At 52.2% G+C, this 26,122-nt stretch overlaps 1 protein-coding gene across 4 annotated transcripts in view; it reads right to left on the bottom strand.

Annotated features, from left to right (window-relative positions):
- Positions 1 to 314: 314 nt before the first annotated feature.
- The window catches only part of SMOX (spermine oxidase), a 38,234-nt gene continuing 12,426 nt past the window's right edge, over positions 315 to 26,122 (bottom strand). Inside the window, exons 2-8 of one of the 4 annotated variants that reach the window (XM_032143152.2) lie at positions 12,219 to 12,452; positions 9,942 to 10,168; positions 5,810 to 5,983; positions 4,938 to 5,697; positions 4,131 to 4,291; positions 1,208 to 1,297; positions 324 to 770 (exon numbers count right to left, since the gene is read on the bottom strand). In XM_032143152.2, the coding sequence (XP_031999043.1) occupies positions 633 to 770; positions 1,208 to 1,297; positions 4,131 to 4,291; positions 4,938 to 5,697; positions 5,810 to 5,983; positions 9,942 to 10,168; positions 12,219 to 12,426 (1,758 nt within the window). In that variant the 5' untranslated portion in view covers positions 12,427 to 12,452 and the 3' untranslated portion in view covers positions 324 to 632. Of the gene's footprint in view, positions 771 to 1,207; positions 1,298 to 4,130; positions 4,292 to 4,937; positions 5,698 to 5,809; positions 5,984 to 9,941; positions 10,169 to 12,218; positions 12,453 to 18,432; positions 18,514 to 19,201; positions 19,291 to 26,122 lie in introns of those variants that run through there. The other 3 variants (XM_032143151.2, XM_058433122.1, XM_032143150.2) reach the window with 3 other exon arrangements.

Here is a 26,122-nt window from a genome sequence, read left to right as displayed (position 1 = left end):
TTACTCCAGGCAGCATGTCACTCAGTTAAACTCAGAGAAGTCCAGCAAAAAAAAGGGCCAGCAGGCAGACTCAGGCCAGACCTGAAGGAGCAGGTGTACAGTGAGAGGCCCGTATTCCTGAGTGGCCTCACTGGCAGGAAGGTAAACACCCCAACAGATGGGGGGAGGGGACACCCCTTCCAGTAAAAGCAGCACCTTCCCTCTGGGGACACAGCCAGGCCAGGGCTCCCCAACCTTCTCCCTCTCACTCAAAGGCGGTGTGACAGAAATAAACACACACACATACACAGAGGCTGAGAAAACCAGAGAGAAGCTGAGGGGCAGGGGAGGGAGCCTTTTTTATTATCCCAAAATGCAAAGTATTGAAGGCACTTACAATAACAAGGTGGGACAGAGGGTAGGCAAGGGGGGCGTGGGATCCAGCACAGAGTAACTCAACGGCCCACCTGCTCACCGCCCAGCCTGGAGAAAAAGAAAAGCTACAGGGCCAGGTCCGAAGGCAGTCAGGGCGGCTAGCTCTACAGAAGATAAAAATCCTTTCTACAGAGGATCAGGAAGGCAGGAGCACACGGCAGCAAGGGGCAGGCTGGAGGTCACGAGTTAGTGGCTCTTCTCAGCAGCGAGGACAGCTCTCAGGTCCCCTGCTGGAAGAGGTCTCGGTACATCTCGATGAGGCGGGCAGCCTCACGCTGGCCGGAGAGCAGAGCACCGTGGGTGGTGGAATAGTACTTGCGGTGGGTGGCCTCACCAGAAAACAGCACCTGCATGGGCTGGGGGACAGGGATGGGGAGGTCAGGGTGGAGGAGCAGCAAAGGCCAGAAGGCCACAAGGCCACCCCTCTCCACCAGAACCTCCCATCCCAATGACAAATTAGAGAGGCTCTGAGACACAGGTGCTGTTGCTTCCACAGGATGAAGAGCTGCCCATCCTATCTGGCCACTTTCCTCTGCTTCTTCCCTCAGCTCTTTCTGTCTTGAGGCCATTAGGAGTCCCGGCTCTGTGGTCTCAAAGGCTCTTTGTGCCTCTTACTTGTGAACTTGAGGCACGTGGTTTAACCTCCCTAAGCCTTGCTTTTCTCATCTTCCAAATGGGTTTACATCACCTACTTCGGAGGGTGGTTGTAAGGATTAAGGGAAATCATGTATCTAAAGCACTTAGAACCTGGAAGAACAAAGCACTCAATAAAGTCGGTGGTAATTTGACAAACCTTTACGGCGCCCCTGTTAGCATCCAGGGGCTGTTCTGGGCACTTGGAAGAGAAAAGGTGACCAGGCTGCTGCTTTGTGGAGCTTCCATGCTGGTGAGGAAGCCAGACATGAAACCCAATTACTAAACAGCGTCATAGGTGATGGAATGGGTGTTTGCACAAGGCACCAAAAGCCCAGAAAAGAGGCCCAGTGTCGGGGGATCCCACAAAGCTTCCCAGAGGACAGGACCTTTGAACTGGTTCTCGGAAGATGCTGAGTGAACGGACAGGCAAAGGACATTTCAGACAGAGGGAAAGGTGGGGGCAAAAATGTACCAAAGCAGGCCTTGCTCGGGGGACAGTGAGAATTTTGGTACAGCCAGGGCTCGGCCTTGAGAAAGCAGGCTGTCTAGGTGAGGTCTAGGCAAGGTACAAATTCTTGCACCCCAAATTTGCATTTGGACTTTATCCTAGTTCCTCTCAAATTCAATGTGCAAGGCACCAGCTGTGGATCCTGATAAAATGCAGTTTTTATTTATTATTTTTGAGACAGTGTCTCACTCTACTGCCCCAGTTGGAGTGCAGTAACACGATCACAGCTCCACTGCAGCCTCAACCTCCTGGGCTCAAGCAATCCTCCCATCTAAGCCTCCTAAGTAGTTGGGACTACAGGCACACACCACCGCACCTGGCTAATTTTTTTTTAATTTTTTGTTGAGATGGGGGGGTCTTACTTTGTTGCCCAGGCTAGTCTTGAACTCCTGAGCTCAAGTTCAGAGTTTGGCCTCCCATAGTGCTGGGATTATGGGCAGGAGCCTGCATCCCTGGCCAGAATGCAGAGTTTTTAATCCAGCAGGTCTCGGGTGGGCCGAGAGTCTGCATTTCTTTTTATTTATTTATTTATTTGTGTGTGTGTGTGTGTGTGTGTGTGTGTGTGTGTGTTTAGGGCTGGAGGGGTTGTTGCTTTTTGGTTTTTGTTTTGAGACAGGGTCTCGCTCTGTCACCCAGGCTGGAGTGCAATGGCATGATCTCAGCTCACTGCAACCTCCGCCTCCCGGGTTCAAGCAATTCTCATGCCTCAGCCTCCCAAGTAGCTAGAACTACAGGTGTGCACCACCATGCCTGACTAATTTTGTAGTTTTAGTAGAGACAGGTTTTCACCATGTTGGCCAGGCTGAGAATCTGCATTTCTGATTAGCTCCCAGGTGAGGCTGGTACTGATCTACCTACCCTGAGTAGTGAGGCTGTATCCCACCACCAAGGAGCCCACAGAGGCTGTTACACTGAAAGGGGTGTTGTATACTGTGTCAGCCTTGACCTCCTGGGCTCAAGTGATCCTCCCACCTCAGCCTCCCAAGTAGCTGGGACCACTCCCACATCCACCCATTCTCCTCTTTCTCCTCAATAACGAAGTCCTGATTTTTAACTACGTCCATTGCCATCCAGAATAAAAATGATACTGCCCAGCCTCTCTAGCAGCTAGGTGCAGTCATCTGTCTATGTTCTGGCCAATAAGCATTAAAGTGCACTGCTACTTAGAGACACAGCTGACTCAGCTCCAAGGGTTCCCTTCTTGCGATCTGCCTTTCCTCTTCCTTCCAGCTTAAGATGCAGATGTGAGAACTGGAGCTTCTGCAGCGCTCTTGGACCACAAGATGGTCTTGAAGATGAGAGCCAGGTGCTAATGATACAGGATCCTGCTGCCTGCCTCCAGATTTCCTTTTGATTTTCCTTGTTTAAGTCACAGTTGTGTTTGCTTTGCTTTGCTTTGCTTTTTGTTACATGCACTAGTCCTAACTGATGCAAGTGAAAAGAGAAGATTTGCTTTTTAGGAGGATGGCTGTGGCAGCAGAAAGGGCCTTTCTGAGGACCTCTCTCTCTCTTTAAACACCAGCCCTTTTCTCTCTCCTCTGAGCACAGTGGGGCAGGCACAGTAGATGCTGGTTGACTGAACTCTTCTTCACCAATTATACCAAATAATTGTTTTAAATACAACTCTGTTGAGTTTTAACATTTACTGTGTGTGTCTACTTGATGGGGGAAACTCAAAATCCACTTTATGGGAGCAAAAATATATATTTCAGATTTTTTTTTTTTTTAGCATACGGTTGGCATAATTGTGGAGCATCAGTAATCTAAACTTTATTTTCTAAAATATATTGGGAAAACATTTCCATTGAATCAGTGCTGTCCAATAAGACATTCCTATCACTATATAATTTACTATGGTAACCTCTAGCCACATGTGGCTATTGAACTTGAAATGTGACTAGCGCAACCAAGGAACAAAAACTTTACTATATTGGCCAAGTTTGGTGGCTCATTCCTATAATCCTAGCACTTCAGGAGGTTGAGGCGGGAGGATAGCTTGAGCCCAGGAGTTCAAGACCAGCCTAGCAGTATGATGAAACCCCATCTCTACCAAAAAAAATAAATAAATACAAAAATTAGCTGGACATGGTGGCATGCCGGCATGCCCGTGGTCCCGCTACTTGGGAGGCTGAGGTGGGAGGATCACTTGCGCCCAGGAGGTCAAGGCTGCAGTGAGCTGTGATCGCACCACTACACCCCAGCCTGAAGTGTAGACAGAGCAAGACTCTGTCTCAAAAAAGAAAAAAAAAATACTGTATTAATTTAAATTTTTAATAAATTAATTTAAATTGAAAGCGGCTGATAGCTAGCATATTGGCCAGCCCAGCACGGAATAGCTCAGTTTTCATAACATCAAGAAAACATTTTAAGTTTCAATTTGATTCCATTTTTTCTTCCAGATATTAAGTGCACACTTTTCTCCTTGTGTTCTCTCTCATTACAGAAGCTACTCCAACCCTGCCTCACCTGATCACCCCTTAGTGAACACTACCCTAGCCCTCCTCACCCTGGACCAGACACACATACAAAATACACCCACAACTCCCCTCCTCACCCCAAACGCCCCGCTTACCGCTGTCTTTGAGCTCTCCGTGTACGGCAGGGGCTTGGCCAGCTTCTCCACATCTGCCCCGCTGGAGCCCACCTGCGTGTATGAATAGGAGCCACGGAAGTAGGGGTTGCTGCCCCAGGCCGAGCGCAAGATTCGCCGAGGCTTTGGAATGTTGGGGTTCCCTGATGGGGGAGTCAGAAAAGCCAAGAGGAGGGAGGATAAGAAATGGCTGCATATGGAAGATGACCCCAAAGGGACAACCCCCCACCCCACCTCCAGGGCTCCGGGAGGACCAGACTGCCAGGGGTAGGCACGGAGGATAGAAGAGGAAGGAGGGAGGCTGGGGCTCGAGCTGTGTACCCACTCAGCACCTTCTGTGACCCCCAGCAAAACACTCCACCTTACTTTTCCTATCTATCTGAAAACACATGACACATAATCATGTTTCCCCGCCTAATGCTGGGGGTTCTTGTGAGGCCCTCCTGGAATAGTGGGTGAAAAATGTTGAGCTGAAAGACTCAGAGAGTAAAATGCAAATCCAGCTCTTAGCAACAGAGCACAATGGGCGGTGATCTCTGAGTGTTTTACCATCAGCCCTTAGAAAGAGGGAAGAGACACAGCGCCCATAATTCTGAGTGTTTCAAATTCTAAACTGTCAGCAATTGAAGAGCCTTTGGCTGAATGTGGCACCCTGTAGTGGCTCTCTCATGGGGCACAGCATCCGAGCTTCACAGTCTGGGGAGGAGAGAGCTGCCATGGGTCCACCAGAGGAGGGCAGGTGAGGAAGAAGCAGGGTGGGGGAAGCGGGTCGTGGGGCACGTGGTGCACCTGTGAACTGACGCAGCATCTCCGTGCAGATCTCGGCCACTGCCTCGTCATCACACTTCTCCATGACGAGGGCCTCCTCCCCGCAGATCCAGCCGCTCAGCACATGGCCGTAGCGCTCAGGCGGGTAGAGGACATCAAAGCCGCAGATCTTGCGGTACCAGAGCTCAGGTGGGTAGGTGAGGGTGTGGCTCTCCGCTTCGTCCTCCCACACAAACTGTAGGCTGTTGCACTCAGGGCCCCAGAAGGGCTCCTCGAATTCCAGAAAGATCTTGTCGGTGGTGCCAATGCCCAGGCGGTGGATGGCAGCCACCTTCTCTGTGGGCAGGCCTGGCCGGAAGAAACTGGTGTACTGCCTCTTCAGCACACCCAGCGACACGGTCACAATCACATGGTCCGCCGGGATCAGCTCACAGTCCTCGCACTCCACCACCACCGGCCACTGCTCATCCTCATCCCACCTGCCCCCCCGGGGATCCTCTCCACCCTGGCCACCCTCCCCAGTGTCGTGATTGTGGTCGCCCTCACCCCGGGGCTCAATCTCAGGGCCTCTGGGGCGGGCTGAGGCCTGGTCCCAGTGAATGCAGCGGACAGGTTTCCCTAGCTGGATGACGTGGGCAGGGATGCCCTCCGCCAGCAGCTCCACAACCCGCATGAAGCCCGAGGGGATGATGTGGTGAGCGCCGGGGATCTCGGTCCACTCCCCGAAGGCGCTCAGGGACACCTCGTCCATGCTGTGTGAGCTGCTCTCACAGCTCTCCACCTGCGGGAAGACCCAAGGAGAAGCCAGGTGACCGCCAGGGTTGGGCAGGGGTAGGAGCAGCGCAGCCCTCCTCAGACCCAGACGCACCCAGAATCCGTCTTCCTCAAGATACCTTCAGGTACTGCTGGATCATGGCGAGCTTCAGGCGCTTGGTAGCCTCTGGGTCGTCAGGGTCATTCCTGATGCGGTTACGCACCTCCTCTCGGGTGAACACCCCCACGCTATTTTGACTTTCAGCATTGACTGGTTTATCATGCCGGAAGAACTCCTGGGTCAAGTTATAGACCTGCCAGAGAGACCCCATGAGACTGAAAACACCTCATCACACCTCCATCACACCTCCATCTCAAACAGAAGCCCCCAACTCAGACCCACCAGTTCCCAGGTGTCCCCTGGATGCACTGAGCCCCTGGTCTCTGTCCCTTAGGGATCCGATGTTGCACTCAACGCTGCACCAACAGCCAAGGCCCTGGGCAGCCACCTCCTCGCCTCCGGCCTGTCAGGGAGGTGGGACGGGCCCCAGAGGCTTTCTTGCTGGGCCCTCGCTTAGGACAATGTGAAGCACTTCAGGCAGAATGAACAGCAACCTCAAAGACGGAGAAGCAGTCAGGAATCCTGAAGGGGTTTGGTTTTGCTGGAGGGGGCAGCAAGGAGAGAGGATCTGAGAGCCAACTTTGGAAAGGCAGGCAGGGTCCAGGGCATAAAGGACTGAGAGTTATTCCAAGGACTCTGGACTTGATCCAAGGCCCTGGCATCGCTGGAGGGCTGTGAGCAAAAAGGCGGCAGGATCACATGCCCACAGCTGTCATTCCCAGGACACCAGCTAATGGAGGCTCCTTGGCCGAGCCCTCTGTGGCTGAGCTGATGAATGGTTTGTTTCCCTTCCTAAAGTAAGTGTGGTCAGCACACATGTCTGAGAATTGTGTCTGCCCTGTTCCCCAGTCCTGGGCTAGGCCCTGAGGCCACAGGGTGAAGGAAGATGGCAAAGCACAGTGATGTCCACCACCCGCCGCCACCACCACCTCACTCGAGGGGAAGGCCTCCACCTGAGACACAAACATGAATTAAACTTATCTCTGGAGACTAAATTATAAAGAAGAAAGTGAGGGAAATTGTTTTGTCTTGCCTCCCTGCAATCAGGAGATGCTGAGTGGTGAGCCTTAGCTGGAGTCCTCAGCAAATTCTTTACCCAGGACCACTGCCAAGGGTCAGGCTTTCAATTTGCCTCCTCCCTGGGTTTTTCCCTTGGGTGATAACCAACGTGGTAGCCAGTCCTTAGCTTATGTTAACCAGAGGCCAAAATGCCCAGCCGAGGAGTAACAAATTTAGTCCATCGACATGACTCTTTGTATCAGCCACCAACTAGGGCAGCCTTCACCGAACACGGGTGTATCATATGGCACAGTCTCCTCTCCTGGGTTATTCGACACCTTCTCAATGTGACCCAAGGAAAATGGGACAGGTCTGTGACAGCTAATAATACTCACCCCAATTCTCATTAAGCACTTATCATTGGCTCTCATTCAATCCTCATAATACTATGAGGTAGGTACAACCATGACCATTTTACAGAAGAGGAAAGTAAGGCTCAGAGAGGCTCAATAACCTGCTCAAGATTCCACAGCTAATAAATGGTAGAACTGGTATTTGGTCAAGGCAGTCTTATTCCAGAAACTAAGCTCTAGATGATACTATTGCACAAACTCATTTATTTGTTAATAAATAAAATACATTCAAATGAATGGCTCTTCAAAGTCATCATCTTTGGGGGCTGCATATTTATTAGGAAGCCACACTGAGGCAAGGTTTCACATGCGTAGAGCACACCTCCGCAGAATGGCCTCTAGGATTGGTTAAAAGCCACACAGAGAAATCTTGACATCATGGTTATGCCTTATCCTTTTGACTCAAAACATCACCACCCAGATAATCCACCATATCCACTCCATATCCACAATGCACACTCTTGACTTTCAAAAATTAAACCCCCTAGCAGAATTTGATGATGATCTACTTTTAAAGACATTTAAAAGAACAAACCATGGGTCCTGAAAGTCATTTTCAAGAGGCATCTATGTTTGAATCACTCACAATAACCTGGGAATCAGGCTGGGGCTGATTTCCGGCAGAACAGAAAGGTCTACTTTGAAGAATACTAGTTCTTATTTGACCCATTAACAATTCAGTCTCTTTGCACATGAGTGAGAATGCACAATACAATGGACTGCACACAACGTACCTTGTTGGTGCACACACACCACACCGAGTGTGCCTGTCCTCCATAGGGCAGGGACCACCCCAAAGCAAGGGTCATGTCTCCTTTCTCATGCCCAAGAGATTAGAAAATGCACAATAGGCTGGGCGCGGTGGCTCATGGTTGTAATCCCAGCACTTTGGGAGGCCAAGGTGGGCAGATCACCTGAGGTCAGGAGTTCGAGACCAGCCTGACCAACATGGAGAAACCCCGTTTCTACTAAAAATACAAAATTAGCTGGGCATGGTGGTACATGCCTGTAATCCCAGCTACTCAGGAGGCTGAGGCAGGAGAATCGCTTGACCCCGGGAGGCGGAGGTTGCAGTGAGCTGAGATTGTGCCATTGTACTCTAGCCTGGACAACAAGAGTGAAACTCCGTCTCAAAAAAAAAAGAAAGAAAAGAAAATGCACAATAGATGTTTGCTGGCCAAATTACTGAGCTGGAGTGAAGGATCATTACACCATAAATGACAAGCTATCAGATGACAGGGCCTACACATTACTTTGCTTGTTCAGTGCAGTTCACACAGCTAAAGAATGCTAACAATATTAATAATTTTTTAAAAATCTGAATAAAACAAGGATGTGTGCCATTGCCACTTCTATCCAACACTGCACTGAGATACTAACCAGTGCAATAAGGCAAGAAAAAAATAAAACTGTCTACAGCTGTGCTATCCAACACAGTAGCTACTAGACACCTGTAGCAATTTAAAATTAAGAAATTAGGCCAGGCGCGGTAGCTCACACCTGTAATCCCAGCACTTTGGCAGGCCAAGGTGGGCTGATCATGAAGTCAGGAGTTTGAGACCAACCTGAACAACATGGTGAAACCCCATCTCTACTAAAAATACAAAAATTAGCTAGGCATGTCGCATGCCTGTAATCACAGCTACTCAGGAGGCTGAGGCAGAGAATCGCTTGAACCAGAGAGGTAAAGCTTGCAGTGAGCTGAGATCACACCACTGCACTCCAGCCTGGACGACAGAGCGAGACTCCATCTCAAAAACAAACAACAACAACAAAAAATTAAATATTCAGTTCCTCGGTTTTACTTGCATCATTTCAAGTGCTCAAGAGCCAAATGTGGCTAGTGACTACCACACTGCAGAGCACAGGTCTCAAACATCACCATCACTGTGGAAAGTTCTATTGGATAAATGCTGGTCTAATGACTAGAAAGGAAAAAAAGACAAAATTCTCATCTTTTCTGTAGAGTTATATACATAAATTCCAAAATATTATTAGAATATAAATTAATATAATTAACATAATAGATATATTATTAGAATTAAAAATAATTTAGCAAGGTAAATCAATATATAAAAATCAATTCTATTTCTATATATCAGAAACAATTAGAAAATAAAGTTTTTAAAAATTACTATTTATGGCCAGGTGTGGTGGCTCACACCTGTAATCCCAGCACTTTAGGAGGCCGAGGCAGGCAGATCACGAGGTCAGGAGTTCAAAACCAGTCTGGCCAACACAGTGAAACCCTGTCTCTATTAAAAATACAAAAATTAACCAGGCGTGGTGGCGCGTGCCTGTAATCTCAGCTACTTGCTTGGGAGGTGGAGGCAGGAGAATTGCTTGAACCCAGGAGGCGGAGGTTGCAGTGCGCTGAGATCGCACCACTGCACTCCAGCCTGGGTGACAGATCTAGACTCCGTCTCAAAAAAAAAAAAAAACAAAAACTACTACTTATAAGAGTATCCAAAAACAACAGCAACAACCATCACCACCACCCCCACATACCTAGTAATAAATCTAACAAAAGATGTTTAAGGACTTTTTAAAGGAATATTTAATCACATGTATCAATAATCTCTGGCCTAGTACTTTCCCACTGAGTATCTTCATTTTACCCTCACATTATCCTGGTTTTCCAAATGCAGGGCCCAGGGAGTGTGCAGAGACACAACCAGAATCACAGACCTCCCAGGTCTCCCCATGCCCTTATGCCCAGCTACTCTGCTCACACCTCACCTCGTTGTATAAATCGCTGAATTCCTCAACCACGTCCTTGGGGATCCTGCGGCCGTGGTTGGTAAGGTAGCAGGCCACGCCATTCTTGGAATAGAGGCTGATGCGGCCCACACTGCGTTCCCCATCGGTTGTCTCTTCCAGGAGGCCGTTGGCTTCTGCTAGATGATAGATAGGGTTCCCATGGGAGCCATGGATCCAGGTGGCTCCCAGCTCAAAGGTGGCGTGTCCTGAGGGTGACAACAGCAGGCCCTTAGAGGCTTAGGGACTTCTCCAGAGAGGGCCAGCACTGCTTCCCCCTCCTTCCTCCAAGAGGGTCTTTCTACCCCTACAAGAGGGCAGGGAAGAGCTTGAACTTCCACCGCTGGCAACCAACGAAGGTCCTCAGTGAAAAGTTCCCACTGAAAACCACCTTATAGCTAAGATAACTGCCACCTTGGATGACTCTGTGATTTGTCCCAGAGTCACCTTACTGGACCAGTTAGAAGGCTCTTCTTTTTCAGTCCCACCTTTTTCTCAGGTAACACCAGATATCAGACCCCACTTCCTCACTGGTGCCTCCTCACCTGGGAGAAGCACTGTGGGTACCTGAGGGTCCCCACCTGGCCTTTTTTCAATTCTTCAACATCCCCAGTGGCTCCAAGATCTAAAGCATTTCCCAGACAGAAAATGGCTCCCTCCAAATTCAGCATAGGGCAGGAGAGAAGTGCGAACATCCCAGTTTGCAAGATTCCCCCAAAAAGCAATCTAAAGCACACTTCCAGGGAAAGTGAAGCCTTCTACATCCTTGGACACAGTACAAAAAACCCTGAGAGCCAGACTGGGGCAGGGGGCATCTCGTGGGTCCAAGTTGGGATGGCCTGGGAACTAGGTCTACTACCCCATCCCCAGCCAAGGTATCATATGCTCTGAGGCAAGTTGCCTCTGTGCCTGGGCCTCAGTTCCTTCTTCTAATGCTGCAGAAACTGTCTCCTTCTCCCATTCCTCTCCATCCCTACCTAGCTCCCAGGGAAGCTGAAACAATGAAAGGAAAATAGAAATTTTGGGGGGTGTTTTGTTTTGTTTTTGCAGGCCTGCTTCAAGATATATGTGGTACATTTTTTGCCAAGATAGTCACAGTGATTCCTCCTATCTTTGTACACACACCCCTTTGCAACGTGACTTTGCCATTCCTCCCATGAGAAGGTGGAGTCTGTTTCCCTGCAGACACTCTTGTGTGTGCCAGGGGAAAAGGGACAACTTTAGGTATGCCTTGCAGGAAATGCTGTAGGGGAAGACACTTAAGGCGATCAAAGTTTCTACAAGAGGCCCAGGCAGGCGGATCACCTGAGGTCAGGAGTTCAAGACCAGCCTGGCCAACGTGGTGAAACGCTCATCTCTACTAAAAATACAAAAATTAGCCAGGCGTGGTGGCACACACCTGTAATCCCAGCTACTTGGGAAGCTGAGGCAGGAGAATCTCTTGAATCCCAGAAGCGGAGGTTGCAGTGAACCAAGATCATGTCACTGCACTCCAGCCTGGGTGACAGAGCGAGACTCTGTCTCAAAAAAAAAAAAAAAATTCCTCTAGAGGATCAATGTAGCCACACATTCCAGGCCATGTGTGGTCTTACTGGGTCATTTTCATGGTTTCTACCCACCCAACCCCTCAATGGTCAGACCCCGCACCCCCACCCCAGTTGGGAAGCCCTCACCTAGGGATTTCGGGCAATTTCCCCACTCTCTGAGATCCCTGGCAAAGTCTGCCCACCCCTAGGGCAAGTCTCTTACCTGGCTGCTTTCTCCAGGGTCCTCGTTGCTCTGCAACCTAGACAGATCCACTTCCCAGATAATCCCAAGACCTGCCCATCACACACGGAGGCCCAAAATCCCCTTTCATCTCTGCTAACCCAGGGTCCTACTGCTCCAGGGCTAGCTCTTAGTCATGTTATACTAATTCACAATCAAAAGTTAACAACTACTAGGACCTTGCAGAAGAATTTCACTTCTTGTGAAATAGAAACTTGCCCACTCAGTACCAAGAGAGCTTGGGTGTCCACTCACTCCTAAACACTGTGAACACTAGGTCAGAAGCAAGCCAGCATTCTCCACAAGTGAAAGTCAGCCCACCTCAGAGGGCTGCCACGAGGAGCAAAGGAAGCTTCTGGAAAACGCCCAGGCAGGATGCATGATGGAACATTTATCCCAGAAGCTAAAATAATGAGATTTCAGGCAGAGCCGAGAATTAGGAGACTAAAGGTGACCTGGGGAGGTGGCTGGGCTGGATTGGGTGGCACTTACCAAGTTTCACACTCTGCACACGGCCTCCGATGTGGCTGGAAGCCTCAAGCACAGTGACATCCGTGAAGCCCTGCTCAAGAAGTGCTTTGGCTGCAGCCAGGCCAGCCAAGCCAGCACCGATCACCACCACACGAGGCTGTCCCCTTCTCCGTAGGCCACGACTGAGAGGGTCATCCGCACTGTCGCCACTGGATTCACAACTTTGCATACCGTCCGCGCTCACCTTCTAGGAACCTGCAGGGGGAGGAGGTATCACAGCTTAGTGGCTCTGCTTTCACTTCCCACCTGCCCCAAGGGACACTCAGGGTTTCATCACACTCTGCCCTCTGTTGTGGGTGGGGAGCCCTGGAGTCCTCTCCCTCCCTCTCTGAGGACCTGGACAAGAAGAGCCACCTTCAAAGGGGCAGGGAGGGAGGGAAGAATAAATAAGGGAAGGTGGCAGAAAGGGAGGAAAAAAGGAAGAAAGGGAGGGAAGGAGAAAGAAAGGGAGGGATGCATTTTGGGTCCCCACCAGCAGGCAGGAGACCTGGGAGCCCATCTTAAGCCCCTGAAATTCTCAATCCCACCCCCAAACTTGTTAGGCACTGCTTCTTCCCTGACCACAGGCCCCAAAGTGGAGATGAGAGGCAGCCAGTGAGAAGATGACCAAGAAGGCCACAGTCAGGAGAGACTGGGGCTTGGGGCTGCTGATTCTGGACCAGCTCAGCATGGCATAGCTGCTGTGGTCCACCTGGTGCCAATACCAGGATGCTCACACAGACCCCAGATACTTGCCTGGACCCCAAGATACTCACACAGACCCCCCCCAGGATACTCACACAGACCCCAGGATACTTGCCTGGACCCCAAGATACTTGCATGGAACCCAGATACTTGCCTGGACCTGAAGATACTTGCATGGACCCCAAGATACTCACACAAACCTCAGGATACTCACACAGATCCCAGGATACTTGCACACACAACTCTGGACCCTCTGCTCTCCCTCCTTTGCCTAGCTTTTCCCTGGCACTCTTTCTCTCTTTCCCTTGCCCCTTCTCTTGTCTCTGGCTTTCTGTTGGTCTTTCACAGCCTCAACGAAGTGGCAATTTGGTGGGCAGGACATAGTCCCGCCCTCCCCCAAGAAAGTGCCACGAGGCCTGCATCCAACAAGCCTGCTATTCCGGGTAGGTTGTTTTCCCAGCCACCCAGTCCCTCAGCCACCACAAAGCAGCAAGGCGCCCAGGAAACAGTGGACCAAGAGGACCCGTGGCACCAGAGGCCAGACATGAAATTGACAGTTACACTAAGCCAGTTTGCTCAGAGACGCCAGACTAGGGGAGCTGATGGCTGGGAGGCCAAGGGGTTCCCCAAATCTGGCCCCAGGGCTAGGAGAGGCTGCTTTTCTTTTCCCAGAATGACCTGGAGGGTTTGGAGGTATCTGGGGGCCACCCTGAGGAACCACTCAGATGAGATGCTGTCCCTGTTCCTTCCCTGATTCAAGCAATGTAGATTCCAGTTGTCTTTGCTGAGGTTTAAGTGGCAGAAGTTGCAGAATCTAATAGTATCCAGGATCTAACAGGGAACAAATGTGGGTGGAAGGTGGCTGCCGGACAGCAAACAAGGGGCACTGTCACCCATACCTAATAAAGCTGCGCATAACTGTTCCCATGACATAGCAATCCCACTCTTAAGAATACACCCAACAGAAAGAGGGCACATTCCACCAAAGACACATGTTAAAGAGTGTGCACAGCAGCTATACTCATAACAGCCTGAAAATAAAAACACCCCACAGGTCTATCAGCAGGAGAACAGAGACATACGGTGCTGTATGTAGCATATCCATACCACGGACTATTCTTCAGCAATAGATAGAACCCAACTACTGATACTCCCAACCACACAGATGCACCTCAATCACACACTGAGCAAAAGAAGCCAGAGACAAGGGCACGGACTGTATGACTTCATTCACACGAAGCTCAGGAAGAGGCAAACTCAATCTGTGAAGCCAGAAGTCAGAAGAGAGGTTAGGAGGCAGGGAGATGACTGAAGGGGGCAGGAGGGGCCTTTCTGGGGTAGAGGGAATAAATATCTTAATCTGAAGGGTGGGTACCCAGTGCACGTATGAAGATTCGCTGAGCTGCACGGTTGAGATATGTGTAATTCACTGTATGTTATCTACATAGACCTCACTAACAAGAGTCATTCCTGCCCTCCAATCAGTCCGTCAAAGGCTGCCACACTGACTTTCTTCTCCATGCATTCCAGGGTCTGACCACTGAGGTTTCTATCCCGCTTGGAACCGCAGCGTCCTTAACATCACTTAAGTGACATGGGTGAGCAAAGGAGGCTTTTTTCGAAATACTCTTAGGCTGAGAAGCTGCTCTTTGTGCCTCCCCCGCCCATTCCACCTGCCCCCGCGACGCCTGGGTCTGGACGGGAATCCTCCCTCCACCCCCCCACCCACCGTCCAGCCCCTAAAAGCCCTCCAAGTCTCCCTGAGACCCAGGCCGCCAACTCCGTGCAGAATCGGTTCCCAAAAAGGCCGGTAGGTGGCGCCCGAGACCCGGAGCCCCATCCGGGCAGCCTCCTCTTCGGAGGCAAGGGCTCCGGCTCCCCTTCCCAGACAGTGGGTGTCGCGCTTTCACTGGTGATGAGGCGACGCCGGGAGCAGGGCGGCTCCGGCCCTTTCCTCCTCCCCGCCTCTGTCCTCTGACTCCCGTCCCTCTCCTCCCTCGCCCCAGAGATGCTAGGTCCTGCCTCCCTCCCGGGAGGACAGGGATCAGGGCTGGCTCCAGTCCTCCCCCACCCTACCCCAGGTTCTCCTTCCTGCAAACTAAATTTAGAGGTGAGGATGTGGCCGCCTGCATGGGGCGGGCGGGGAGGGTCAGCGGTGATGCCGCCGGATGTCTGCCAGCCGGGCCGGGACGCTGCGTCAGGTCGGTAAACACGCGGCGTGCTCCGGAGGGGCCGCGCCAGCTGCGACGGGGACGCCGCCACCCTGGGCACCCTGGACTGACGTGGCGCCACAACCCGCCCGGCGGGTCTGCCCCAGGCCACCCCACACACAGTCTCCTATCCACTACGGAAAGGGATGGCTGCAGTGGCTCTCACGCCTTACTGGTGGAACCCCTTCTTAAAAAGCTGCTATGGGGGTCAGGGTGTAGCAGGTATTAAACTAGGGGTCCCCCTCACCCCAGGCTCCCTGGAGCACCACCTCTGAAAACCAGGGGACCAGATAATCTCCAGCGTTGGGAAGCCAGGATAGGGGAACAGCGCTCGGTGCCAGCAGGGCCGTCCCAGCCAGCTACCTGCCTTCCCTGCTCCCAGAACCATGCATGGCCCGCTTGTCCTCACCACTTCGTTGTGACCGTCAAATAAGGCCCTCCATGGATGTCACAAGACTGTCAACATTTTCAAGGGCCTCATGCATGAAAACAATTTGTCAAGTGCGGAAGCTACATCATGAGCAGACTGTCTTTGGAACAAGCTGTGGAATGGACCGTGGAATGAATGCAGGCAGCCACTCTGCCTCCAAGATCAGCACAGAAAGAACCCCCAGCTCCCTGCACCTGGTCTCAGAGACTTTGAATTCAAACAGAGATCGCACATGGAATGCCATGCAAGTAAGCAGGGGCCACGTGAGTCACCTGCATCCTGACCCTCACAGCTAATCCCACAGTCCTGTCCCTCCTCAGGCCCTGTCCCAGATAAGCCTGTCAATCCCCGATGCCTCCAGGAAGCCAGAGGAGCCCCCTACACAGCCCACAGAGGGCAGAGAAATGAGTCTGTCCTGTGGCCCTGATGTCATCCCATGGAGCTGGCACACCCTGGCCAGCAGCGTCCTTAACATCACTTAATCATCCCATGGAGCCAGCACACCCAGGGGTCCAACTGAAAGGGAGAGAGAGAACATAGCCAGGACACCTACTGTGTGCTAAATGCCTGGTGGGGTGTGGGGGCAGTAAGGGGCAACTTGTTCTCTGTTGGTGTGTGTCATCGTTTCCTTTCCCTTCTGGGTTTTGTTTTGTTTTGTTTTAATGTATGAGAAACTGCCTTATTGAGGAAGGAGAATCGCTTAAATGGTCCTCGGTGCCTGCCCTGTCCTTCTCTCGCCTTGGGGAAAGAAAGAAAGAAATAACATCCGCTCCTTGATCTGTATGCACAGGAGAAACAGAACACCCTGTACTTTTTGAGCAGATAAAGGAGAGAAGAAAAAAGTGCTGGCTCAGCCAGGCAGGGAAGAGGAGGAGGGCGGGCAACAGACACTTGCCTTCTTGCTCCTGCTTCCATGGCAAAGTGGGGGTGTGAGCCTCTTGCCCAGCGCCTGCACCCATGCCTTGAGTTTATTCTCCATGTCCCCAAGCAGGCAATGCCTGGGAGTGCCAAGAAATCAGGCCAGCCAGGGCATGAGTGCACCCCCCAGTCCCCTGGCAATTTCATCCAAGATACCACGCAGCCAGTTCTCCAGCCTGCAGGCCACCGCCTCCCCCAGCTGTCCAGAGCTGCCACCACCCTGACTGAAGTGTCCCAAGAAGCCACACTGGACACAGGAAGGCAGCAGGGTATGGAGAGAGGAAAAGAGGGAGGAAAAACCCCGTCCTGTGGCACGGTTGCCAAAGACGGATGAATAGAATAAAGACTCAGAAGTCAGGTGACCAGAGTGGGCAGGAGCCACCAAAGTTTGTGTGAACTGCCACTTCTTCATCCCATCCCTGGAACATCCTCCCCAATTCATTTTGACACCCTCAGAAATTTACACTCTAGTTGCAGTGAGCTGAGATGGCACCACAGTGCTCCAGCCTGGGCAACAGAGTGAGACCCTGTCTCAGAAAAAAAAAAAAAAAGTGAAGAAATTTACACTCCAGCAAGTACCTTCTAATGGCCAAATACTAGAGACATGTGTTAGTCCTGGTCTCCAACGTTTGACCCTGCCAAGCCCCACTTGGAAATGCCCAGAACTAAACTGGGGGCACTGCCCAACTCCTGGCACTTTCCTCATTGAGGTCAAATTACAGGACCACCAAGCAGTCCCTAGGCTCAAATCTGGAGTCACCCTTAGGGGGAGACCCTCCTCATTCATCGGGTTAATCCATGGCAACCCCACAGCCTGAATCATGTCACCTCCACCCCCAACTGCACCAGAAGCACCCTCCACCCCGCCTCCTCTATGTGAGCCTCACCCATGCGGGTCTCAATCTCCCAGCCCCATCCTCCAAGGACAAGCACAGCTGGGCATCTCGCTGGCCAGGGAATATAATTTAGCAATTCACTGAGCACCTACTATGTAGTAGGCCTGGGGAAGATCTCTGCACATCAGCCTTGCCCTCTGGACCCAGCTGGCCTTTCTAGCTTCAGTTCTCACTCACAACTCCCCCCAAAACACACACACAGACTCCCAACTTCACCAAAAGTGTGGAGCCTCCCCAGCCCAGCCCACCTGAAGGCCTGCAGGAAACAGCCTCCCTCATACACATCAGAGAAGCTGGTTCTGGGTTCTCTTAACATATGCACAGCCTTGTGTGATTTCAGGGCTGGGTGTTGCTCGAACCACCAGCAAGGCCTGCTCCATTACTGCTTCCTGAAGCAACAGACACCCTTGAAATGTGAGTCCCTCGTACTGGTTCTGCACTGTCAGCTGCCCCCCAGCCTACCCCCAAAGCACAGGCATCTCACCCCAGGAAATTCTGTTGTCTGTTATCTCAAGAATGACGCTGAAGCCCCACAGCCACAGAGCAGGGCTGAGGTCCCAGGCTAGACTGATGAGCCCCTGCCCAAGGTGAGCGCGGCCAAACCCTGTGAGTGAACCACAGTGGAATCAATCACCCAGCTGGGTGTGCAGTGCCCTTACTTTAACATTGAAGCCCACCTCAGAATCACCCAAAAATCAGCACATCACTTCCTCTCCAAGAGTGGCTACTGAAACAAAACAGTGCCAGGAAAGGCCAGCCTCCCGTACCCCACACCCTTCCAAGACGCCCCTCACAAGAGATAAAAATCTGGCCAGGTGTAGTCAGAGCCATTACAGGTGGTTCATGCGTGTAATCCCGGCACTTTGGGAGGCCAAGGTGGGAGGATCACTTGAGCCCAGGAGTTAAGAGACCAGCCTGGACAACATAGTGAGACCTAGTTTCTACTAAAAATTAAAAATTGCAAACATATTCAGACTGTCTGAAACATAAACAAAAAAATAAAAATTAAAAAATCAGCCAGTTGTGGTGAAATGTACCTGTAGTCCCAGCTACACCAGAGACCAAGGAGGAAGGATGGCTTGAGCCTGGGAGTTCAAGGTTGCAATGAGCTATGATAGCGCCACAGCACTCTAGTCTGGGCGACAGAGCAAGGCCCTGTCTCTAAAATAAAATAACATAAAATAAAATAAAATAAAATGGAGCATTAATTTTAAAAAGAGAGACAGAGCCGGGCATGGTGGCTCATGCCTGTAATCCTAGCACTTGGGGAGGCCGAGGCACGCAGATCACTTGAAGTCAGGAGTTTGAGACCAGCCTGGCCAACATGGTGAAACCCTGTCTCTACTAAAAATACAAAAATTAGCCAGATGTGGTGGCAGGTTCCTGTAATCCCAGCTACTCGGGAGGCTGAGGCAGGAGAATCACTTGAACCCAGGAGGTAGAGGGTGCAGTGAGTCAAGATCGCGCCACTGCATTCCAGCCTGGGTGACAGAGCGAGACTCCGTCTCAAAAAAAAAAGAGAGAGAGAGAGAGAGACAAAACTCCTACCTATCTCTGGCCCCCTCTGAACACAGGCTATTCCCAAGTGTGCCTGGGCCCTGCCTTTTTCTCAAGGTCACCCCGGGATGAATTTCCTAATCCGTTTCCCAGAGAAGAAGAGTGAGGCTCCCAGGAAATTGGCCCACCTGGCTCACTTTGCCTGGCTCCCCTTGGGGCCCAGGACTCCGCCAGCTGAAGTGCCCCAAAATAGACCCAGCCCTTCCACCAGCCTCCTCCCTCCTCCAACCCCACATCTGCTCAAGAGACCTGTGCAGGGCTGTGGTGCCCTCGGCAGCAGGGGACAGCTCACTTGCCCCCTTCCTGACCAGCCTTGGGGACTTTAAACATCTCTGCCCAATGGAGACTTCTGGGCCCTGAGGGCAGCAGCCCCACCTCAGTTTTCCCATGACCCCCCCACCCCGCCCCGCTCTTTCTCAGGTTTCTAACAGGAGGAGAGAGAGTGGGAGGGAGCTGGGGAGCTGCTCCAGGGGCACATCTTTGGACTGCCTGGAAGTCTGGGGAGGGATTTGGATTCTTGAGGCCCCCCAGACAATGCAATTATTCTTCAAATGTAAAAACGCCCAGAAATCCCAGACCAGCTGCTTTGCACAACGGCCCAGACAAAGGGGCTCTGTGTCTGCGGTGAGGCTCCTCCCACCCCTCAACCAGGGAGGGGCTGGGCCCCAACTCCTCCCAGCCAGACCCTCCCCAGCCTCCTCACTCAGGCCGGCCAGGAAGTAAAAGGACTGCTGGGCCAGGCTGGGCTGCCACGGAGGCAGAAGGGGGGTGCAGGTGTGGGGAACAGAGCAGGGGCAGCCCATGAGCCCAGGAGACAGAAGAGGAGGGAGAGAACATTGGCTCAGACCTGGGAATCAGGCCCCAGCTCAAGCTCTACCTTGCCAGGTGACCCCTGAGCCAGTGTCTTCCCTTCTCCAGGCCCCACTTGGCCAACACCTCTGAACTCACTCCAAGGATGCACCCTCTGCACCTCACCACCCGGGCACACTTGTCTAAGCCCTATCTGATATTTAAAGGCTTCCTTTGGTCTTCAAGCTTTCCCATCCGTAAAATGGGGATAGGTACAGCTGACATGTAGGAAGATTAAATTAGCACAGGTAAAAGGTGTGGCCACTGCAAGGGTCATCTCGGAGAGGGCAGGAGAGGGAGGAGGATCCCCAAAGAGACCCGTACAGAAGTCACCTTTCCTAGGGCCCAGAGCTCTGTCTCACTTATGGAAGAACCCCAATCTTCATCTGAGCTCAGAACCCAGCCTTCGCCTTGGCCCCAACCCTACTATCAGGCTGGACCTTGGCACTGACATCATGCGGGCACCCCACATCTGTATCTGACTGACCCCAACCCAATACTGACTCGGCCTGAGCCCCTCAATCCTGACTCAGCCTGACCATCCTCCCCACTGTTGAGGGGAAGGCGGCCTCAGAGGTGGTGGCCATTAGCCAGCTCCAAGCTCATGAAAGGGAAAAGCTGTGGGAGCCCCTTTCAGCAGAGCCCCCGCCCCCGGCAATGTCCCCTGGCCCTCACGGGCCAAAAACAGGGAAGGGCTCCATCATCCTGCCTGGCACCCAGACTTCTTTCTAATTACATTGTCATTGCTACCCACATTTCTTCCCTAAAATCATAAAGTCCCTAAAAGCACAACTTTAAAAAGGCTTTGTAAGCGAATTTCAGATGAGAAGAAGGGAGCCAGGGGGCCTTGGCAGGCATGTGTTGCAAGGAGAGGCAGCCATTGATTCAGTGCATGGAGGGACAGAGCCAAAGACACGGCCCCCACAGGCACTGGGAGGCAAGAGCGGGAGGCCCCCGGGAGAGGTGAGCACTCTGGGGCCGTCTCTGTTTCCCTTGGTGTCCTGCATACCACCGAGGTTCATTGTTTCAGGACCCTTTTGCCTGGGAGGCATAAGGTGATTTTATAGCTCCCTGTAGGGGCAGACCCAGGAGACTACTCAGCTAGAAGCCTAACTGGGGGTGGAGGAGGGGAAGAAAGCTCAGAAAGAAGCCAGAGAGGCTGGGAGGGCACAGTGGCTCACACCTGTAATTCCAGCACTTTGGGAGGCCAAGGCAGGAGGATTGCGTCAGTCTAGGAAGTCGAGGCTACAGTGAACCATGATCACACCACTGCACTCCAGCCTGGGAGACAGAGCAAGACCTTGTCTCAAAAAAAAGAAGCCAGACAAAGGGCAGGGTCTTTCTGAAAGCTCACTGAGGGCCTTGATGACAGTGTCAGTCAGAGAGAGAAATAGGTAGAGATGGGCCAGAACAGAGCCTGGTACTGCAATTACTTCCCCAGGCCACACTCTTGCAGCTTTATCCCAAACTCCACCCTATAGGTCCCACCTTCAGCAAAAATTAGCAACTTGATCACACTCTTGACAATAGATTAGATCAGGCGCCAGGCACAATTGCTCTGAACACCTCCTGTGAACCTTTCAAGCTCTGGGCCAGCCCCACCAGCTAAGTTTCTACTTTCAGGCTCCTCACACCCCATGCCTTGCTTCCCATCTTTGTGTATGTCTATCAGCAGATGTCCCTGTATTGCCAGATAGATAGTCACCTCTCAGCAGGCAGAACCCACATTCTTCCCCTCAGATTCCAGATCTTCCAGAGGTAGGCAAGCTCCATACCCTCTCAGCAACCAGAGATCTGCTGGGAGGACTATGCCACTCCAGATGCTCCTAGAGAAGATGAACTGCCCAGCCTCTGCCACTAACCAGTGTGACATTGGGAGAGTCTGTTAGCACTTGAACCTCATTTTCCCCATTTGTCAAATGGGGAAAATCACCCCTACCCTGAGAGAGGCCAGCCCTGACTCCCGAACCTATTCACTAGCCTCCTGTATCCCCAGCAAAGTCTACTGCAGCTCCCTTTAGTGGCTCTCAGGATAATACCCCATGGTCTGGATTCCCTCCCTGTGAGCAGGACCTAACATCCCAACTCTGAATTCCCCTCCAGGAAGTCGTCAACCACAAAGGTGTAAGAAAGACCAGGCCCAGAACGGTGGCTCATGCCTGTAATTCCAGTGCTTTAGGAAGCTGAGGTGGGAGGATTGCTTGAGGTCAGGAGGTTGAGACCAGCCTGGGCAACATAGCAAGACCCTGTCTCTACAAAAATAAAAATTTAAAAGTTAGCTAGGGCCGGGCGCGGTGGCTCAGGCCTGTAATCCCAGCACTTTGGGAGGCCCAGGCAGGCGGATCACGAGGTCAGGAGTTCGAGGCCAGCCTGGCCAACATGGTGAAACCCCATCTCTACTAAAAATACAAAAATTAGCCGGGTGTGGTGGCACGTGCCTGTTAATCCCAGCTACTTAGGAGGCTGAGGCAGGAGAATCACTTGAACCTGGGAGGTGGAGGTTGCAGTGAGCCAAGATCACCCCACTGTACTCTAGCCTGGGCGACAGAGCAAGACTCTGTCTCAAAAAAAAAAAAAAAACTTAGCTAGGGCATGGTGATGCACAACTGGAGTCCCAGCTACTCCAAAGACTAAGGTGGGATGATCACCTGAGCCCAGGTGTGTAAGGCTGCAATGAGCTATGATCATGCCACTGTACTCCACTATGGGCGACCTTGTCTCTAAAGAAAAAAAAGACCACAGAGCCAGTCACTGCCCTGGTGAATACATTGGTGCAGGACTGCCCTTGGTAACAGCAGACCAGGCCACTGGCAGGGGAGGGCCAATAGGCGATGGTGCTCACAGCTGCTCGCTTCCTTAGAAAAAAAGTCTCCTGACACAGCCGAAACCCAGAGAGGGAATACTAGCCTCAAGACCAAGGTATCAGCACTGTTTTGAGGCACCCAAGTCACCACAGCCTTCGGCGAACCCCAGGAAGAGACACTTCTCTTACACACACACACAAATCATGAAAGCGTATTTCCTTATGTTTCATTTGACGACCCAACTTAATAAATAGTCCTATCCTTTGGGAACACCTTATAGTACCACAGTTTTCACACAGGTCCTGGGGTCTGATACTGGCTTTGAATAACAGTCATTTGAATCCCCACCACTTATTAGATGAGTGATCTAAGCCTCAGTTTCCTCATCAGTAAAATGGGGATAAAGTGTGCCTACCCCACAGGGGTGTGTGACAATGCATGCAGAGGGCTTATCCCAGAGCAGGTGTGTAGCAGCAATAGTCCTTATGTTTTCCTATAGGCCCCAGTCTGCACACTAGTGTAGTCACTGCAGGGAAGATTGGGTTAGGTGACAGGCAGGGGTGGGGATGAAGGAAGCCCAGCCAGTAGAGAGATCACAGATTCCCCTGCAGAATGATTCCAGAGCAGGGCCCCAGGCCTCAGAGAGAGCCACCCTACCCCACGGAGACACTGTTATGGACTGACAATGGGAAGAACAGGGGATCAGGATAGAAGGGTCACCCCACTATCCTACTTGGTAGGGGTGCTTGGAGCTCCCAGGCTAGGGTTGTGAGGCTGCAGGTGCAACAACAGGACAATCTGTGTGGCCCGCAGCCTCTAAGATGCCCCTCAATGATCCCCGCCTCCTGGGATTCATGCCTTGGTGTAGTTCTCTCCAAAGCCGACCATTGCAGCTAATAGGATATTGCAGAAATGATGGAATGTTACTTCTGAAACTAGACATAAAAGAAACTGTGGATTCCACCTTGCTCCCTTGGGCAGCTTACTCTGGGAGAAGCCAGTCACCACGTGGGGAGGACACTCAAGCAACCCTGGGGCAGCCCACAGGGCACGGAACTGAGCCCTCCCATCAACAGCCAAACCATCCTGCTAAGCATGTGAGCACACCATCTTGGAAGCAAATCCTCCTGCCCCCTTCAGATGACTGCAGCGCTGGCTGACACTGTGACTGCAACCTCATTAGAGAGCCAGAACCACCCAACTAAATGCTACCAAATTCCTGACCTACAGAAACTGTGAGCATAATAAATGCTTACTGCCATTTTAAGCTACCGGTTTTGGGGTCATTGGTTAGCCAACAATAGGGAACTAAGACTCAGCATCTCTCTCTCCCCAAAGACTCCCTAAAGTGGAAGTCCCCAGGTAAACACTCTCCCAACCAACCCCACTCAGGGCCTCAGACCCCGCTGTTCTGAAATGCAGAGCTAGGATGAAGCGGGCAGGGAGCCTGGCCCAGGCCCTACAGCTTACAAGGCCCAAGAGACAGGAACTTCTCCCAACCAGTACATTAGACTCACCTGGAGATTTTTACAACTAACCCCTACCTATACCAGGTCATCTAAATTAGAGTCTCTGGGGTGGGGCCCAACCATGGATTTTTTTTTTTTTTTTTTTTTTTTTTTAGGGACCTACATGATGCCAAGGCTCAGGTTCCAATTGCAGCCTCCTGACCAGCCCAGAGCCACTGGGGTCTGACAGTGCAGGAGAGGAGGAGGCAGAGAGAGCCACAAGGCCAGGTGGTGCCCAAGCTCCCTCCACCTGGGCTTAGGCTTGGGTCTCCCTCTACCCCGCTGCTGCCCAGCTGCCAAAGCCCTCTGCTCTCCAGGCATACAAAGCACCTCAGGCCACACAGATGTCCTTGCCCAACCTTGCTCACACACCGCCACACACAGCCGCATCCCCATCTTTCTCTCTGCATCTCAACACCCTCTTCAGGTCCAACCTCTGCGCTGGGACTGCTCCGTTGGAGGACAGGAGCCAGGAAGCAGGAATGGGGTCTAGCTCTGAGTGATCTTGGAAAGACTGTTTCCTCATCCGCAAAATGGGAATAACCATCACATCTGTTCTGCTCTCTGCTGGGTCCAAGCCTCCTCATCAGAAGTCCTTAGAGAGACCTATATTTGTATGTTTTGTCTCCCCCAAGATGCACCCTTGCCTGGCCCTGCATCAGCCCCTGGAGATTCCGCAGCAATGGATTAAAGAGACAGGGCCCTGCCCTGAGGCTCACAGCCAGTGAACTCAAAGGTACAGAAATAAGGATCATGAAGAATTCAAGAGACGATGGAAAGGAAGACCTAATGGAGGGTGGAAGAGGGGGTGGAAATTCCCAGGAGAGAGAAGTGAGCTCCACGCAGAGAAACTGCACGTGCAGAGGCTCAGAGGCACTGCTAACAGTATCATCTCTCAACGTGTGATTCCAACGCTGTCCCTTTTCTCTCTCTCCGGGAACTCACCTGGACTGGCTTGGAATCCCCTGGTCCCACACTGTGCACTCTCCTGAGCTTCCTCCATGACTGCAGCAGCCGCCTCACCCCGCCCTGGGAGTGGGGAGTGGAGAGTGGGGAAGCCTTCCAGCGTCAGGTGGGGAGAACACACCTCCCGCCTCCACTCAGGGCCTGCCCCAGCCCCACCTGTGCCGCCCTGTGCTTCCTGGGCAAGTCAGCCATGCAGGTTGGCTCCCTGAGGCACCCTGGGGAAGGGCAGGAGGCACACCTGCCAGGAGGCACACGACTTGCCGCCCAAGGCACCAGGAAGGGGGCGGGGCAGGCACAGGCACTGGAGACACACAGGCCCTGCCACCTGGTGGCCGCCGCCGTGAGTGGGAGTCTCGATGGGCGGGGGGCACATTCCCGGCCTAGGGTGGGACCAGTGCTAAGGAGACTGGAGAAATGCACAGACAGGGTTCGTGAGTGAGGCCTAAGGCAGGGAGAGGAGTAGCAGGGGACAGATTTTTCATTCATTCAAAAAGGTTTCTGGAGGGCTACCTGTGCCAGGCACTGTCCGAGGCACTAGGGATACTGCAACACCCAGATGCCTCCCCTTAAGGATCTGTCAGGTCAGGGAAAAGCAGGGCATGGAGACAGGAAACTAACTGCTTGCACAGGGGTGTCAGGGAAGGCCTCCTGCCAAGGCAACTCTGCAGCAGAGGAGGTGCAGTGCTATGTCAACCTCCTGGGGACTTGCTTAATGGCAGGATGTGGGGTGAGGGCAAGGGCCACATCAGCATGACCTGGGTGACCAGGCATGACACCGCTGGGACAAACCCAGACCAGTTCTAACTGTGTCAACTGGTCATCATCTTTGCCCTTCACAACACGCTGGTAGGGTCAGAAAAATGACAGAAGCCAAATACCTCGGTGCAGGACTGCAGTGGGGAGGTCAGCCCAGGGGTCTGATTACTAAGCCCAGTTCTCTCCTCCAGGCTATCAGCAGGGTTGGGAGAGCTTCTCCAAGCCACCTGCCATCACAGGGCCAAGCACACCCCCAAACGCAGCCCTCTGCATCAGGCATCACCTGC

This window comes from Hylobates moloch, unplaced genomic scaffold (genome assembly GCF_009828535.3).
Source record: "Hylobates moloch isolate HMO894 unplaced genomic scaffold, HMol_V3 SCAFFOLD_21, whole genome shotgun sequence".
Lineage (NCBI taxonomy): Eukaryota > Metazoa > Chordata > Mammalia > Primates > Hylobatidae > Hylobates > Hylobates moloch.
Note: the sequence above shows the minus strand (reverse complement) of the source record. Positions and strands in the feature narration are given on the sequence as shown.